This window comes from Lathyrus oleraceus, chromosome 7 (genome assembly GCF_024323335.1).
Source record: "Lathyrus oleraceus cultivar Zhongwan6 chromosome 7, CAAS_Psat_ZW6_1.0, whole genome shotgun sequence".
NCBI classification, from domain to species: Eukaryota; Viridiplantae; Streptophyta; class Magnoliopsida; order Fabales; family Fabaceae; genus Lathyrus; species Lathyrus oleraceus.
The window spans coordinates 193,542,950-193,558,510 of record NC_066585.1 but is presented as its reverse complement, the minus strand read 5'-3'; the positions used below and the strand labels follow the sequence as shown (position 1 = coordinate 193,558,510).

The following is a 15,561-nucleotide window of genomic DNA, read 5'->3' as shown; positions in this document are numbered from 1 at the left end:
TTTAAAATACTTTCGGACTTTTAAAAAATACAACAATATTTTCATAGCATCTATGGATCATGATAAGTCAATGAAAAATAGTCTCAACAATTTCTTATTTGATTTGAGATTATTTGAGATTTTAATTCATATTATTCTATTTTTGGTTGTTTTTAATTGTCTTTAATTACTTTCTGATTTCAAAAATTTGTGAGAAAATTAGTCAAAGTTTGTTTGACTATGTTGAACCTATGAGAATTTAATTGGACTTTTTGAAGTTGCTTTGAATTGAATTTGAGGTTCCATTTGGTTTGTTTATTTTTTATTTGTATTTTCTTTTAATTCAAAAAATACCAAAAAAATATCATTGACTTATTGCCTTGTTATCTTCATTTCTCTTCTGTTTGGTGTTGATTGAGGTTGAATTGATTCAACTTTGATCAAATTCATTGGATCTTGTGGTTTGAAAGTCCTTAAGGATCATCACCTAGAAAGATGAATGAATTTGATCAAGGATGAGTTATCCCTTGATCAATTGGGATTGTTTGTTGACTTCTTACCCTCTCCCTTTCATCTTCATCCCTTTCTTTCCATCAATGGTCAATGAGTTAAAGTCTTGAGGTTGGTCTTGACAAATAGAGGTTCAATCTTCTTTGATCCAAACCAAACTCAACTTGATCCATGATCAAGTGAGTTATTTTGTGTCAAAGATAGGTTACTTATTGGTCAAGCAAATAACCAAAAGTCAATACAAGGCCCTTCCCCTTTTGTTTGGCATGGCAAGTTTATGGAGCTTGGCTTACTAGTCATGATCTCTAACTTGTGTTCTTTGCCTATATTCTTATTGAGCGGCCTCAGATAGGTGTGACTACTACATTAGTCCACTTACGATTGCTTAACATAGCGCTACATTGTCTTATGACAAGCTAACATAACCTTACTAACTACTAACTTTAATTTGAGCTTTTAAATTCTTGTCATTTACTTTTAAATGCCATTTATTTCTTGCTCATTATTCATCTTGATTTTCATCTTTGCTCACTTGAGCACATATTTTATGTTTATGTCATTTTTCTTTTGCTCATTTGAGCCCATTATTATATATAAATATATTGCTATTTTGTGTTGTTTGTGTTTGTTTGATGTGAAGCAAAATGCAAAAGGAGAAAGGACTTAGAATTAGGACTTACCCATGCTTAAAGGAGTTCAAGAGCAACTAGACCTCATGCCTTTAGAATGCAAAATTTGTTGAAGAGTAACTAGGCCTCATGCCTTTAGAATGCTAAAACTCAAAGTTGATCTCAAAGGACTTCTCCTTAAACTTATTCTTTGTCCATTCCCTTTATTGTGTTATGAGCTTTTTGATGTTTGCTTTTGTGTGATAGGGATCCCACCTTGAGATTGTGAAAAGAGGACCATTGTCACGAGTAGCCAAGTTAAGAGCCAAGCCAAGTGGAGATCCTAGGAGCTTGAATTCAAAAAGGAGTTCAAGAGAAACTAGGCCTCATCTTCCTCCAGTTCTATCTCGTGGCTTCTGAGTGAACTGACAAGATCCTCAAGGCTGATATTGTTCAGATCTTTTGATAGCTTTAAAGATGTGACCATGGGTCTCCATTTCTTTGGCAAGCTTCTAACAATCATTTTGACATGATCCGCAGTTGTGTAGCCCTTGTCCAGCACTTTGAGTCCTGGAATTAAAGTTTGAAATCTAGAAAACATTACCTCTACAGCTTCATCGTCCTCCATTTTAAGGCTTCATATTTCTGAATTAGAGCCAGAGCCTTTGTTTCTTTGACTTGAGAATTTCCTTCGTGAGTCATCCTCAGGGAGTCAAGTATTTCTTTAGTTGTTTCCCTGTTGGTGATCTTTTCATATTCATTGTAGGAAATGGCATTGAGTAGTATCGTTCCGGCTTTGTGATGGTTTTTGAATTCACGCTTCTGATCATCTGTCATTTTTCTTCTGGGAATAGCAACGCCAGCGTCTGTCACAGGTGGTGTGTAGCCAATTGTGACAATATCCTATAGATCAGCGTCATAGCCCAGAAAGAAACTTTCAATTCTGTCTTTCCAATAATCAAATTTTTCTCCATCAAAGATTGGAGGTTTAGCATTGTAACTATCTCTTTCATTGGTGTTGGCCATAGTTTTTCTCACGCTAGATCTCTCTACACTGTTAAGTGTTTGATTAGAAAATCAATAACAAAGTCGAAGCTCTGATACCAATTGAAGGTAGAGAAAAACAAGAAAGGAGGTTTGAATTGTTTTGGAAATAAAAACTTTTTAAGAATACAGACACACACAGAATAAAAAGGGAATTGGCACAAAATTTTATACTGGTTCGCTTGAAATTCAAAGCTACTCCAGTTCACCTGGCCAAGGTGATTTCGCCTTCAAAAAGGACTTAATCCACTAATCTTGAAAGATTACAGAAACAACCACCTAAGAGAATAATCCCTTAGCCTTCTCAAGTATTCAGACTGCACAGAGTCACTTGAGGAAATATCTTAACAAAAATATGATTTGTAATACAGTGTGCTTCTAACAAAAAGCAAATATTACAAAATAATAAGAATAAAGTTTTTCACGTAAGAGCAATAGCTCGTGAAAAAATGAGAGAGAATGAATGAGAGTTTTTGTATCTTGTGTGTCTTAGGTGTATATTCTTGTGAAGTATTCAGTCCTTTATATAGGCATTGAGAAGGACCGTTGAAGTGATAACAAGATCTTGGTCATTGAAGAATGTTTATTGTCATTACTCTCCTTGTTTCTTTCTAAAATAGTTTTGTGCGCCTCATTATTTCCATCTAGAAATAATTTCTTTCCAAAACCAGATTTCTTTTCGGTTACGTCTTCTGAACTGGTGAATCTATATCAGAGTCTTGGTAAATCAGGGTTTAATGTTAGAGGTTGATAATATCTGACCACGTCAGAGTTTCTCTATGCTCTTGACTTCTTCAGATTCAGAGTCTGAATTCAGTCTTCTTTACCAGAGTTTCTGACTTCTTTCTGTTGCGCTGTTAACTGTGTTGATCAGAATCAGAACCTTCTGGACGTGTTTTCTCTGAGTAGCATCTGATAGTTGAATTTTGTATCTGATGTGTTGATCTATCTGATTGTTTGATCAGAGTCCCGCATACTTAAGAAAAATTTCGTTAGAGTACCATTTTTGTTTCATCCTTTGTTATCATCAAAATCTTAGAGATACATTTTAGAACCAACTTTATTCTTACATGTGGGACGTGAAACCCTAATGATGGTGGTGGAGGCTTGAATTCAACAAAGTTGTGACCAGATAACCTAGGGCCTTCAAAACCCTAATTTCTCAAGGCAGGATCTCTTGGAGCTTCCCTAGGCCTTATCTTGGTCTCCAAAGCCCTAATCAGGAGATGGTGAATCAGATGAACTTGGTGGCTTGACTGTGCATACATGACCCCTCAATCTTCACACATTATCAATTTTCTTGACCCAACCTTTCTTGGAGCATTGGTCTTGGTTCAAAGTCAATTGTGCTATTCATTTGGTTATGGATACACCTTTGATCCTGATCATCTGAACAACCAAACTTCTTGTGTTTCAATCCACTTTATAGTCATGCTATTATTTCATGGATGTTATATCAAGCCCTAACCTATTGGTCTCATCTCATGGCCTTGTTCATGTACATTATCAGTCAAGTTATTTTCTTTCCAAAAGTCAAACATTCAAGTCATGATTAAACCAATTGTGAAACCAATTTCCAATCATTTTTCAAACCATTTCAATCTATTCCATGTCATTTTAAAACATTACATATGATTCTACACAAGAAGATACAAAATTTGACATTTTGACCAAATGTTGACTTTGGTCAACAATTGACTTTGGTCAACAGTTGACTTTGGTCAACAGTTGACTTTTTGGTCAATAGTTGACCAAAGTCAACCCAAAACCCTAGTGTCCTAAATTTTCACCCTAATCATCAATTCATTGTCCATTTACAAGAAAAACACAAAAAAATGAATTTTGACTAATTGTTGACTTTGATCAACAATTGACTTTTTGGTCAACTTTGACCAAAGTCAACCTCCCCATTTTTGATCATCCAAAACCTAATCTAGCCTTTTGCCTTGATTCTTCACCCAATTTCCATGTTTGTTTGTGGTATCTTAAGGTTGCTTCATTTCCAAGTAAATGGCCTTGTGCATACCATGCCTTGTTTGACATGTTGGCTCATCAAATCCTAGCCCTAGTTTGTCCTGAACTAGGTCTTAATACAGCACACTGCAACATCAATAAATCCATCAGCTAATGCCTGATACAATTGAAATGTCAAGCTATAATGAAAAGCTTGGACTCATCGTATGATGGTGTGTGATACATCAGTTCTTGCCCTGGCTTGCTACAGTGTACATGTTCAACAATCCTGCAGCAAATAACACATGAAAACTTCAATTTGAGCCACAAAAATTCGACCAAGCAATAGCCTAACCAAGTCCAACTTGACCTGCTACAATACAAGGCTGCATCAGACATCACAAACCTTGGCCTGAGTCAATGCAGCAACCAACAACATGTACACATACCTCAATGGACATTTGTTCTTGCCAAATGGAGTACTCCATAACAATCTCCAAACCCTGGATAATTTCCAGCTTAACTTGGCCTTACCTGCATCACATGAGGAGAGTCAAACCACAACTGGAACTAGTTGTGCACAATATACCTTGATATGAACCAACAGTTGACAAATCCATACCTGCAACAAGACCAGTTCAATACATTGGTTCAATCTTGCCAACAAGACCAATGCAAGGTACAACATGAACCAAGGCAATGCCTTCTGCAGCATCACCGACAACCATATCCTGCAGCATGCAACAACATCCTAAGCCACAATGCAGTTCAGTACAACAACCTGCAACACACAAACATTCAAATGCCAGCTTCCACAACCCAACCTCAAAACCTACAATGCACACAGTCATTTGATCAAGTCTATTGTTAGTTGATTTTTTAATCATCTTCAATACTTTGCATCAATGATAAGTTATCTCTTAATGTGTCATATTTTAAGTCTTTTTGGCCTAGAAAAATAGTCTTAAAAAATATTCATTTTTGTACATGTTACCAACCACTAATTATACTTCATTAATTTTGTTTATCATTAACCTTTGTTATTGTGATTTTGGTATTATTGACTTATATTTGTTTTATATCATTTACATCCACTAACCATTATTATTGTGATATTGTTTCTTTATCTTGTAATTTACTTTTATGTCATTACCTTATAATTTACATTAAAGTGCTCATCATCATCATCATTGTATAAATTCATCATGCATGTTTATTTACTTGTTATTTATTTTATTGTCATCAAACATTAAGAACAACAAAAACATGATAAAATGATAAGACAAAAATATTCATTCCACTCTTAATCAACTTGGACTTAGAGGATTTCATTTTAGGACCCTTGCTTGGAGGCCTTTTCCTTATCTTTGTGATACTTTTTAAATGTTGGATTTTATTTGTAACTTACATTCATGTTGTAAGAATGGCATCATGGCACCACCTTAGGGGGACATGTTTGTAAGACCATTATTCTTTGTTTAGCTTAGGTCACTTTCGCACACAAAAGGCTTTCTCTTGGGCTACCTTACAATGAGACCCCTTTAATTTCTTGTTGGTTACTTTGCATTCATGTCGCATAAGCCAAATTTCATAATCAAATAAAACAAACCCTTGATTCAACATCAAGCGGCATTTTCATAACCAAATTCAAAAATACTTAATAATTACGATTATTATTGTGTGCCACGAGCCTTAAGTGGTGGAGAATGAGTAAGAATGGAGCATTCTTACCCTTACTCTGATTATTTTGGACGCAAGACGCCTGACTTGTTGTCTAGAATAATCACCTCCGCCCATAGACTTTAGTACAATATAGTCACAAACACTCATTTCATAAAACCCTTATTCAAGGTAAAAATAATACAACTCATCAAACTCATTTTTGTGCCTTAGGGCATCATCCCGAAAACCCTTTTTTCAAAGGTAAAATCAACCAACACACAAACATTTTCTACTCCGAACTACGAAGCTCTATTTCCTCATCGCCGAATGAGTGATACGTAGGCACAAGGGCCTCAATCCTTGGCGAGCACTATAATAACAACCCCCCCCCCCCCCCCCCTTTTCACACATTATTTTGAAAATAAAACAATGATAGATAAATCCCATGTATGTAAAATAACCCAAATGGTTCCCATGGAGTACCATGGACGTAACAGGTGCTAATACCTTCCCCTTACGTAACCGACTTCCGAACTCGAATCTCGGTTGCGAGACCGATTTCTTATTCTCTTTTAGCGCTTCCCGTGTGCGTCTCCTTTCCGAGGGTTTTATCGACTATTCCCCCTCTCCTCTCCGATAGAGGTAAACTAAATAAAATTCGGTGGCGACTCTTCTGACTTTGCCTCTCTTTGGCATCTCTTTAGTCCCAGTTTCGTTATCATGAAATCCCGGTAGCGACAGCTGGCGACTCTGCTGGGGAAATCAAAATTCCCTAAGCAAGTCTAGCCTAGTTTGGGTTGTTTCTCTTTTACATACGTAGAGATTTATCTATTATCTTTTTTTCTGTATATACTGATTTTATTGCTAACCTGTACATATTTTCTTTGTTTTCCTATTGGTCCGAAACTTTGGTTCTGTGACGAAGAATTTTTGGAAGCAATAATGATTGCAAAGGAAAAAACCTTGTGTGAAGGACTCCCCACCCGAGTCTGAGAGTTTGCTTGAGATAGGAGAGGTTGAGTAGTATTGATCCGCGAGGAGCCTTCCTCGTTAGGGTCGTACGAGAACCTCACTTAGTGGTAGATTCTCTTAAGGGGATTGATGACCGTCGTGCTTTCGGCGTAAGCATCTTTTCTTTTACTAGAGTCAATGACCCTAAAACTTCTTTTAGAACCTTTAAAACTATGGCTAGCCTAGACCGATGGTCACGTAGTATAGGCCACCGAGGTGCCTTCCTCGTAAGGGTCGATACGAAGATCTCACTTAGAATAGATAACTTTGATGGAGCAGTCGCCTGGCAAGTAAATTGACATAAGCGGCTGACAGTCAAGGAAGTCCATGACTCTAGGGGCAGTGTCTTACACCCAATTTTCCAAAAGCCTTAGATCACACAAAGCGAGAACCTTGGTTTACTAAGCAGTCATTATTAACTCCATGCTTCGTCACGATGGTCCAAAACCATGAACCCATGCCTAAAATCCTGTGGAAATAATAAACCAATCATTCATTCATACATTCATTCATCATCAAAATAATAAGCAAAGCTCTTAAAATTTTCGTTTGTTCGAACGCAGAATTACAAGACTATTTTCCGACACAATCATGGATACTTCAACAAGGAAAAGCACTTCTACTTTCCGCTTCAAGAGTCCCGACATCAGTTCATTAAAGGTCCTCTGTTCAAAGGTCGTAGCTCTCAAAGACAACAAGTTTAGAGCCAATTTTGGGAACATCGTAGATCTTCTAACCGAGAAGGTTGACTATGGTGCTATCACTACAATGTCCCAATACTATGACATCCCTTTAAGATGCTTCACTTTCCCCGACTTCCAAATCTCTCCAACCTTGGAAGACCTCGAAAGACTCCTCAATCGACCAATCAAAGAATACAACCCTTTCCCGAAGTTGGAAGAAGGCTTTTGTTTGACCGAGCTCTCACTCACCTTGGGTATCAACACCAACAAGCTAGTGGACAATTGGGGCGTTAAAGGATCCATCAAAGGTTTAACCCAAAAGTTCCTAGAAGCCCATGCTTGGGAAATGATTAAAAAAGGAAGACCCGACTTTTGTAGTGCAACCTTGGCACTTTTGATTCATGGAATTGTCCTCTTCCCAAATGTGGACAAGTTCGTGGATCAATTAGCAGTTGAAGTCTTTTTAACAAAGAATCCAGTGCCTTTTTTACTTGCCGATTTCTTCCATACCTTCCATACAAGGCATGAGAAGAAGGGAGGTACTTTCCTCTGTTGCGCTCATATGCTACATCTTTGGATGAGGGCCCGCATGCCTCAAAGTGGACCCTTCGCCGAAAACAAACTGACATGGCCGCAAAGATTCGCATCTCTCTCTGCCAACTCAATTCTATGGTACAAGAGGGAATGGGATACAAAGGACGTCATCGCAAGATGTGGAGAGTTCTCTAACGTACCCTTAATAGGAACACAAGGTTGCATCAACTACAACCCTGCTATACTCAAGAGACAACTAGGGTACACCATGACGAATCCCCCCGAGGAAAGAGATTTCATTCCATTTGTCATCAATACCGTGGATTCACTTGATTCAAACGTGAAAAGAGTGAGAAAATCTTGGACAAGCATAGTCCGTATTGACCATGAATGGGGTAAGAAAAACATCCTAGCCAAGGAACCCTACTATGTGTGGGTAAAAGAGAGGGATATGATTGTTAAGATGCCATTTCTTTTTTATCCTTCTTCATTCCCGTTGATGCCCGAGCCTGAGCCTATCCTACAAGAGGACATGGACAAACTTACCAGCCAAATCAAAGAGCTTGAGTTGGAAAACACTCAACTACGAGTCCAACTGAATCGTGCCAAGGAACGTAACCACGTCTTGGAGGATAAGGGTAAGCAAATCTGTGAAAAATTTGAAGATAGCAAGAAAAGGCTCTGATTAGCCGAGGGACAAAGAGTTTGGGTTGGTGGAGCTTTACAAGGAGCTAATTCTGAGCTAGACTTCCGCAACAAAGAGTTGGATCGAGCGTCCTGAATCATCAAGGACCTTGAAAATACTATCGAGAGGTCTAATGCCATGAAGAAAGAAGCGAGGAAAGATTACGAGGCCCAGATTCTCGAACTAAGGACCACTCTAAAAGAGTATAAGGACTTTCTAGCCAAGGAGCAACTAGAGAAAGAAAAGATTCACTGAAACTTCATGCGTGAGCAGTTCAACCTTGGACGAGCTTGCGAGCAAATCAAGAACTTGAAGAGGGGAATATATGACCAAGCCTATGTAGAATTGCAAAACAAATGCAGACATTGGGAGGAGCGTTGCCATGGATTTGAAGCTTCCATTGCTCAAAGGGACGAAATCATCCATAATCTCCAAGCCCTTTACGAAGAATGGAGGGACAAGTACACCAACATGACGGTATTAACTAACTATGCCCTTCAAGACTTGCCCGACAAGTTGAAGGAGGCGGATCTGATCATGTGCCCAGATAATACCCCTGAAGAGGTCTACCACTTCGTCAAGTTCTGCAAAAGAACAATGGCCGAACTCATCACCGACATTGAGGCTCTCCGCAAGTCTCAAGGGGTCACTTTTAGGGTGGATATCTAGTTGGCTTATTTGCTTCCATTACTTGTATTTTGCAACTTCTATGTATTGTAGTCTATTTTCCCTTCAAAGGATGAATGAAAGCTGTGATTTTTCTCTATTGTGTTTTTCCTTATTTATGATTGTGAACGTGAATCGTCAAGTAGTTTTTGCAATGAATAAACACGAATAACTAAAAAGAGCTTTGCTTTAACACAAAAAATTCATGCATCATCTGCATCTTTCGAAACACAAAAACATAAAAAAACTCATCCATCCACCCTTTTTTCTGACCAGAACCACTCTCCAAAGCTGACTTTTCGGTACGATACACGAGGACGTCGACAAGCTGTCATGGAGCAACTTCAAGAGAACCAAGTTGTCCTTCAGGAAGAAGTATCTCAGATGCGGTCCCAAATGCGGCAGTTGATGGAGAATATTCAAGCAGTCGCAAGAGGCCAAGAGGTTATGGCAAAAATGCAAGAAGAAATGAACCAACGTGCCAATACTACCAATCCTCCTACCCCTCCAGTGGTCGAGACTCCGACCCCAGTTCCTCAAGTTGATCCTCTAATTAACATTAATGCACCCGACGGTGTTCCAAACGACAATCCTCGTCCTCATGTTTTTGAGACAGACGACCAACACGATGCATTCTTCAGCCCAAAGGATGCTTCTCAGGATGACGCCTTTAGTTCAGTAACCAACAAGGTGGAGTGAAAGGTGAAGGCTATCAAGGAAAAGCTCAAGGCAATGGGGAGCACTGATGTTTTGGGCCTTGATGCGGCAGAAATGTGCTTGGTACCTGGGGTCATCATTCCGGCCAAGTTCAAAGTTCCGGACTTTGAAAAATATAAGGGAAATAGCGACCCTAGGACGCACATTAGGGCATACTACCGAAAGATGGCTGCCTATTCCAGCGATGATCAACTTTTAATGCATTTTTTCCAGGATTCCCTCAATGGGGCATGTTTGGATTGATACATGCAACTTGAGGGCAACCATATTCACACATGGAGGGAAATGGCCGAGGCATTCCTCAAGCACTATCAGTACAACACTGATATGGCACCTAATCGCACGCAGTTGCAAAATCTGACTCAGAAGTCTAAGGAGTCCTTCAAAGAGTATGCCCAACGGTGAGGGAATTAGCTGCTAGGGTATAACCCCCATTGCTAGAAAGAGAACTGGTAGACATGTTTATGGAAAACCTGCAAGGTCCATACCTTGATAGAATGGTAGGGAGCACCTTTTCGGGCTTTTCCGACCTGGTCTTAGCCGGTGAAAGGATAGAAAATATGATTAAAATGGGAAAGATCCAGAACTCTGCTAGTACTTCTAGTGCATCGAAGAAACCTTTTGTTCCCTACGGTAAAAAATGAGAAGGCGAGACCAATGTCGCCTCCATCATTCGAACAAGAAATCCCACTTATCCACAAGTAGCCTCCATATCTCCCATCCAACCAAGTCAACAACAACCATTTGTAATTCCAGTTCAAACTCAACAACAACAACAACGGTATCAACAACAATCGCAACGTCAACAACCACAGTATCATCAACAACAACAAAGGATGCGAAGGACCGAGAGAAGATTTGACACAGTTCCCATGCCTTATAGCCACATTCTACCATATTTATTGAGGGGATCACTTGTACAACTAAGGGAGTTAGGACCCCCACCAGCGGTTCTTCCTCCCGGTTATGATGCAAATGCCCACTGTGAATTTCATTCTGGTGCTCCTGGGCATTCGATCAAGAATTATAAAGCATTAAAGTACAAGGTTCAAGATCTTATTGATTCTAACACAATCACGTTTGCCCCCCAAGAGGCCGAATGTAAATAATAACCCGATGCCCCATCACAACAATGCATCAGTGAATATGATGGAAGCTGACAATGGAAGGAGATTGATGTCCTGTGTGAACGAGTTAAAAACACCACTCATCGAGATAAAGAATGCTTTAATGAAGAATAATGCCTTTCCCATCCGTAGTAATGACTGTGAACACTGTCTGATTAACCCGCAACAATGTAGAACGTTGAAGTCTGTCATACAACAATTAATTGACCAAGGGATCTTGGTGGTAGACTACCCGTCCACAAAGGAAGATGTGTCTACCCTCGAGATACCATATGACGAAGTACCTCATCTGCAAATTCCATATGACTTCTCTCAGTTAACTCTGTCGACAAATCCTGTTACTCCAATCATAATAATAGTTCCCACACCATTCCCATATGTTGACACCAAGGCAGTCCCATGGATGTATGACAACTCAGTCTACATTCATGGTCAGAAGATTCAAGAAGAACCGTTAAAGTCTAGTGATCCAATGATCAACATCACCGGCACTAGCGGAATCACGAGAAGTGGAAGGATATTTGCGCCGACACCCACTCCAATTGGAACTATCAATCCTTCAACTTCAGACAAAGGCAAACAAATTGATGGCGCTCAGCAAAGACAAGATCCCACACCTTCGAATGAAGTAGACGAGTTCTTACGCATTATCAAGAAGAGCGATTATCGAGTAGTTGATCAGCTTAACCAGACACCCTCGAAGATCTCAATGTTGTCTTTATTAATGTGCTCGGAGGCCCATATGGATGCTTTGGTAAAATTTCTGAGGACAGCTCACGTACCGCAAGAGATATTTGTTTGTCAGTTTGAAGGAGTAGTTAACAATATCGCTACTAGCTTAAGCTTGGGTTTCAGTGATGAAGAGCTTCCCGCCGAGGGGAGGAATCATAACAAGGCTCTCCACATTTCTATTGAGTGTGTGGACACAGTTCTATAAAGAGTTTTGGTAGACACTGGGTCTTCCCTCAATGTGATGCCTAAGAGCTCCTTTGCTAAACTAACTGTTAAAGGACTCGTAATAAAGCCGAGTGAGCTTATAGTAAGAGCATTTGATGGGACTAAAAGGACTGTAATCGGTGAGGTGGATTTGCCTATGAAGATTGGTCCCCATACTTTCCTTATCACTTTCTTCGTAATGGATATCTATCCAGTCTACAGTTGTCTGCTTGGGAGGCCTTGGATCCATTCAGCTGGTGCAGTCACTTCAACGCTCCACCAAAAATTGAAATTCTTAGCTGATGATAAACTAGTTGTTATCGAGGGTGAGGAGGACATTGTGGTAAGTCACCTCGCATCTTTCTGATGCGTTGAAGGAGAAGGGGAGATGAGGGAAATCCCATTCCAATCATTTGAAGTTATCAATGTTGAAATGGTTTGCCCAACAAGGGATGAATCAAAAGATGCCGAATCTCCAATGACATCTTTTAAAGACGCCCTGACAATCATAAAGGATGGACACCCCCAAGGATGGGGAAGATTGCTTGAACTTCCTGCCAACAAGGACCGCATCGGTTTAGGATACAACTCCCAGAGTTTGAAGAAGCATGCGCCGATAGCTACAAGGGGATCAGTGCTCCCGCTATCCGAAAACTTCTCGAGCGCTGGTTACCTTGATGACAACCGTATCTGTGCCGTGGAAGAAGAAGAAGAAGAAAATGTTGGGTTGATCTTCACAAAGACTGATGGAAAGGGTGCCACCAAATGGACCGAGATTGAAATACCTAAAGTGACCTTGATTGAAATGTAATTCCCAATGTTGTTTTCCTTCCTTTTTATCAAAAGAACCCATGTCAAACCCAAGGCATGGGGGAATCATTTGTAGGGCTTCATCAAATTTCCTTATTAATCATTAATGAAAAAGGTTCATGTTCGCAATCAATTTTGAGATCCTTGCCTTTCATTTATTTATTTCACCTTTTTTAAATGGCATTTTTCTTTTTCTTTTTAAAAAAAAATTACAAATCATCCTTTCTTTCATACCAATAAAAGCGTGGACCTTAAATCATGCAGATCATCCTCGACAACCACCAATGACAACTCTGCTACGGTCTCATACGACTTTGACAACCGGATTAATCAAGCTGGTGAAGAGTGTGAGGAAGAGGCCGAACTCCCAGAAGAATTGGCAAGGCTTCTCAAGCAGGAGGAAAAAGTCATCCAGCCGCACGAAGAATCAGTGGGAGTGATTAACCTTGGGACAGATAAGGAAGCGAAAGAAGTCTGAGTCGGCTCCGCTCTACAAGACGAGGTAAAGACAAAATTGATTGAGCTCTTGAAGGAATACAAAGATGTGTTTGCATGGTCATACCAAGATATGCCCGACCTCGATACTGACATTGTGGTCCACCATCTACCCCTTAAAGAAGAATGCCCTCCAGTAAAGCAAAAGCTACGAAGGACCCGTCCTAACATGGCTATGAAAATCAAGGAGGAGGTACAAAAGCAGCTCAACGTCGGGTTCCTAGCGGTCTCCAATTATCCTCAATGGATAGCTAAATTGTGCCTGTACCTAAGAAGGATGGCAAAGTAAGAATGTGCATAGATTATAGAGATCTAAATAGAGCAAGTCCCAAAGATGACTTTCCACTGCCACACATTGACGTGCTAGTAGATAATACCGCTCAGTTCTCTGTTTTCTCTTTTATGGATGGTTTCTCCGGTTATAACCAGATCCGCATGGCTCAAGAAGATATGGAGAAAACCACTTTCATAACACCATGGGGCACCTTCTGCTACAAGGTGATGCCTTTTGGATTGAAGAATGTCGGCGCCACATACCAACGAGCCATGGTCACTCTCTTTCATGATATGATCCATAAAGAGATTGAGGTCTACGTCGACGACATGATAGCCAAGTCTCAAACCGAAGAAGAACACCTTGTCAATCTAGAAAAGTTGTTTGAGAGGCTGAGGAAGTTCAAATTGAGGCTTAATCCCAACAAATTCACATTTGGGGTAAGATTTGGCAAATTGTTAGGTTTTATCGTCAGTCAACGTGGCATCGAAGTAGATCCCGAGAAAGTAAAGGCCATACAAGCTATGCCTGCACCCAAAACCGAGAAGGAAGTCTGAGGATTCCTAGGTAGATTGAACTACATTGCTAGGTTCATATCTCACCTCACTGCCACTTGTGATCCAATCTTCAAACTTCTTCGAAAGGATCAAGCCATCATTTGGAACAATGACTGCCAAGACACATTTGAGAAAATAAAGGAATATTTGCAAGAACCTCATGTACTGATGCCTCCTGTACCTGGTAGACCATTAATCATGTATCTCACCGTTCTCGAAGGATCAATGGGTTGTGTCCTCGACCAACATGACGAGACTCGTAGAAAAGATCATGCAATATACTACTTGAGCAAGAAGTTCACTGATTGCGAGAGTAGGTATTCGATGCTTGAAAAGACTTGCTGCGCACTAGCATGGGCTGCCAAACGTTTAAGACAATACATGCTCACTCATACGACATTGTTGATCTCTAAGATGGATCCTGTCAAATACATCTTTGAGAAGCCGAGTCTAACCGGTAGAGTAGCCCGATGGCAAATGGCTTTAACCGAGTACGATATCCAACATGTCACTCAAAAGGCCATCAAAGGGAGTGTATTATTTGATTATCTTGCACAAAAACCCTTAGAGGACTATCAGTCTATGCGTTTTGAATTCCCCGACGAGGATATCATGTTTATTAGGGATTGCAACATCCCCGGTCCCGAGGAAGGACCCGAGCCTGGATCCCAATGGACCATGGTTTTTGATGGAGCTTCTAATGCTCATGGCAATGGCGTTGGGGCAGTAATCACTTCTCCAACTAATTTCCACCTCCCCTTCACCGCCCAATCATGTTTTGAATGTAGAAACAATATGGCCGACTACGAGGCTTGTATCTTTGGTATTGAAGCTGTTATCGATCTTAGAATCAAAATCCTGGAAGTCTATGGGGACTCAGCCTTGGTAATCAGCCAAGTCAAAGGAGATTGGGATACTAGAGATCATAAGCTCATTCCTTACAAAGAGCATGTCTTGAAACTAGTCCCCTACTTCGATGAAATTACATTCCACCACATCCCTCGAGAAGAGAATCAGCTAGCTGACGCTTTGGAAACTTTGGCAACTTTGGCGTCCATGTTTAAAGTTAAGTGGAAGAATGAAGCGCCGTCCTTTCACCTGAACTACTTAGACGAACCTGCTTACTGTCTGGCAACAGAAGACGAAACTGACGGTCATCCTTGGTTTTATGACATCATGAAATTCTTAGAGAACCAAGAGTATCCTGCGGACGCGTCCATCACCGACAAGAAGTATCTTCGAAAACTGTCATCCAAATTCTTCTTAAGTGGAAGGGTATTATACAAGAGAAATTATGATTCGGTTTTGCT

At 40.1% G+C, this 15,561-nt stretch overlaps 1 protein-coding gene across 1 annotated transcript; it reads left to right on the top strand.

Annotated features, from left to right (window-relative positions):
• Positions 1-7,358: 7,358 nt before the first annotated feature.
• Positions 7,359-8,669, top strand: LOC127102861 (uncharacterized). Its single transcript, XM_051040186.1, has one exon. The coding sequence runs from the start codon at positions 7,359-7,361 to the stop codon at positions 8,667-8,669; it is 1,311 nt and encodes a 436-aa protein (XP_050896143.1).
• Positions 8,670-15,561: the final 6,892 nt, after the last annotated feature.

What these genes read in the sequence shown, in the direction of transcription:
- LOC127102861 (XM_051040186.1), top strand. Translation starts at nt 7,359, where the DNA reads ATGGATACTTCAACAAGGAAAAGCACTTCTACTTTCCGCTTCAAGAGT.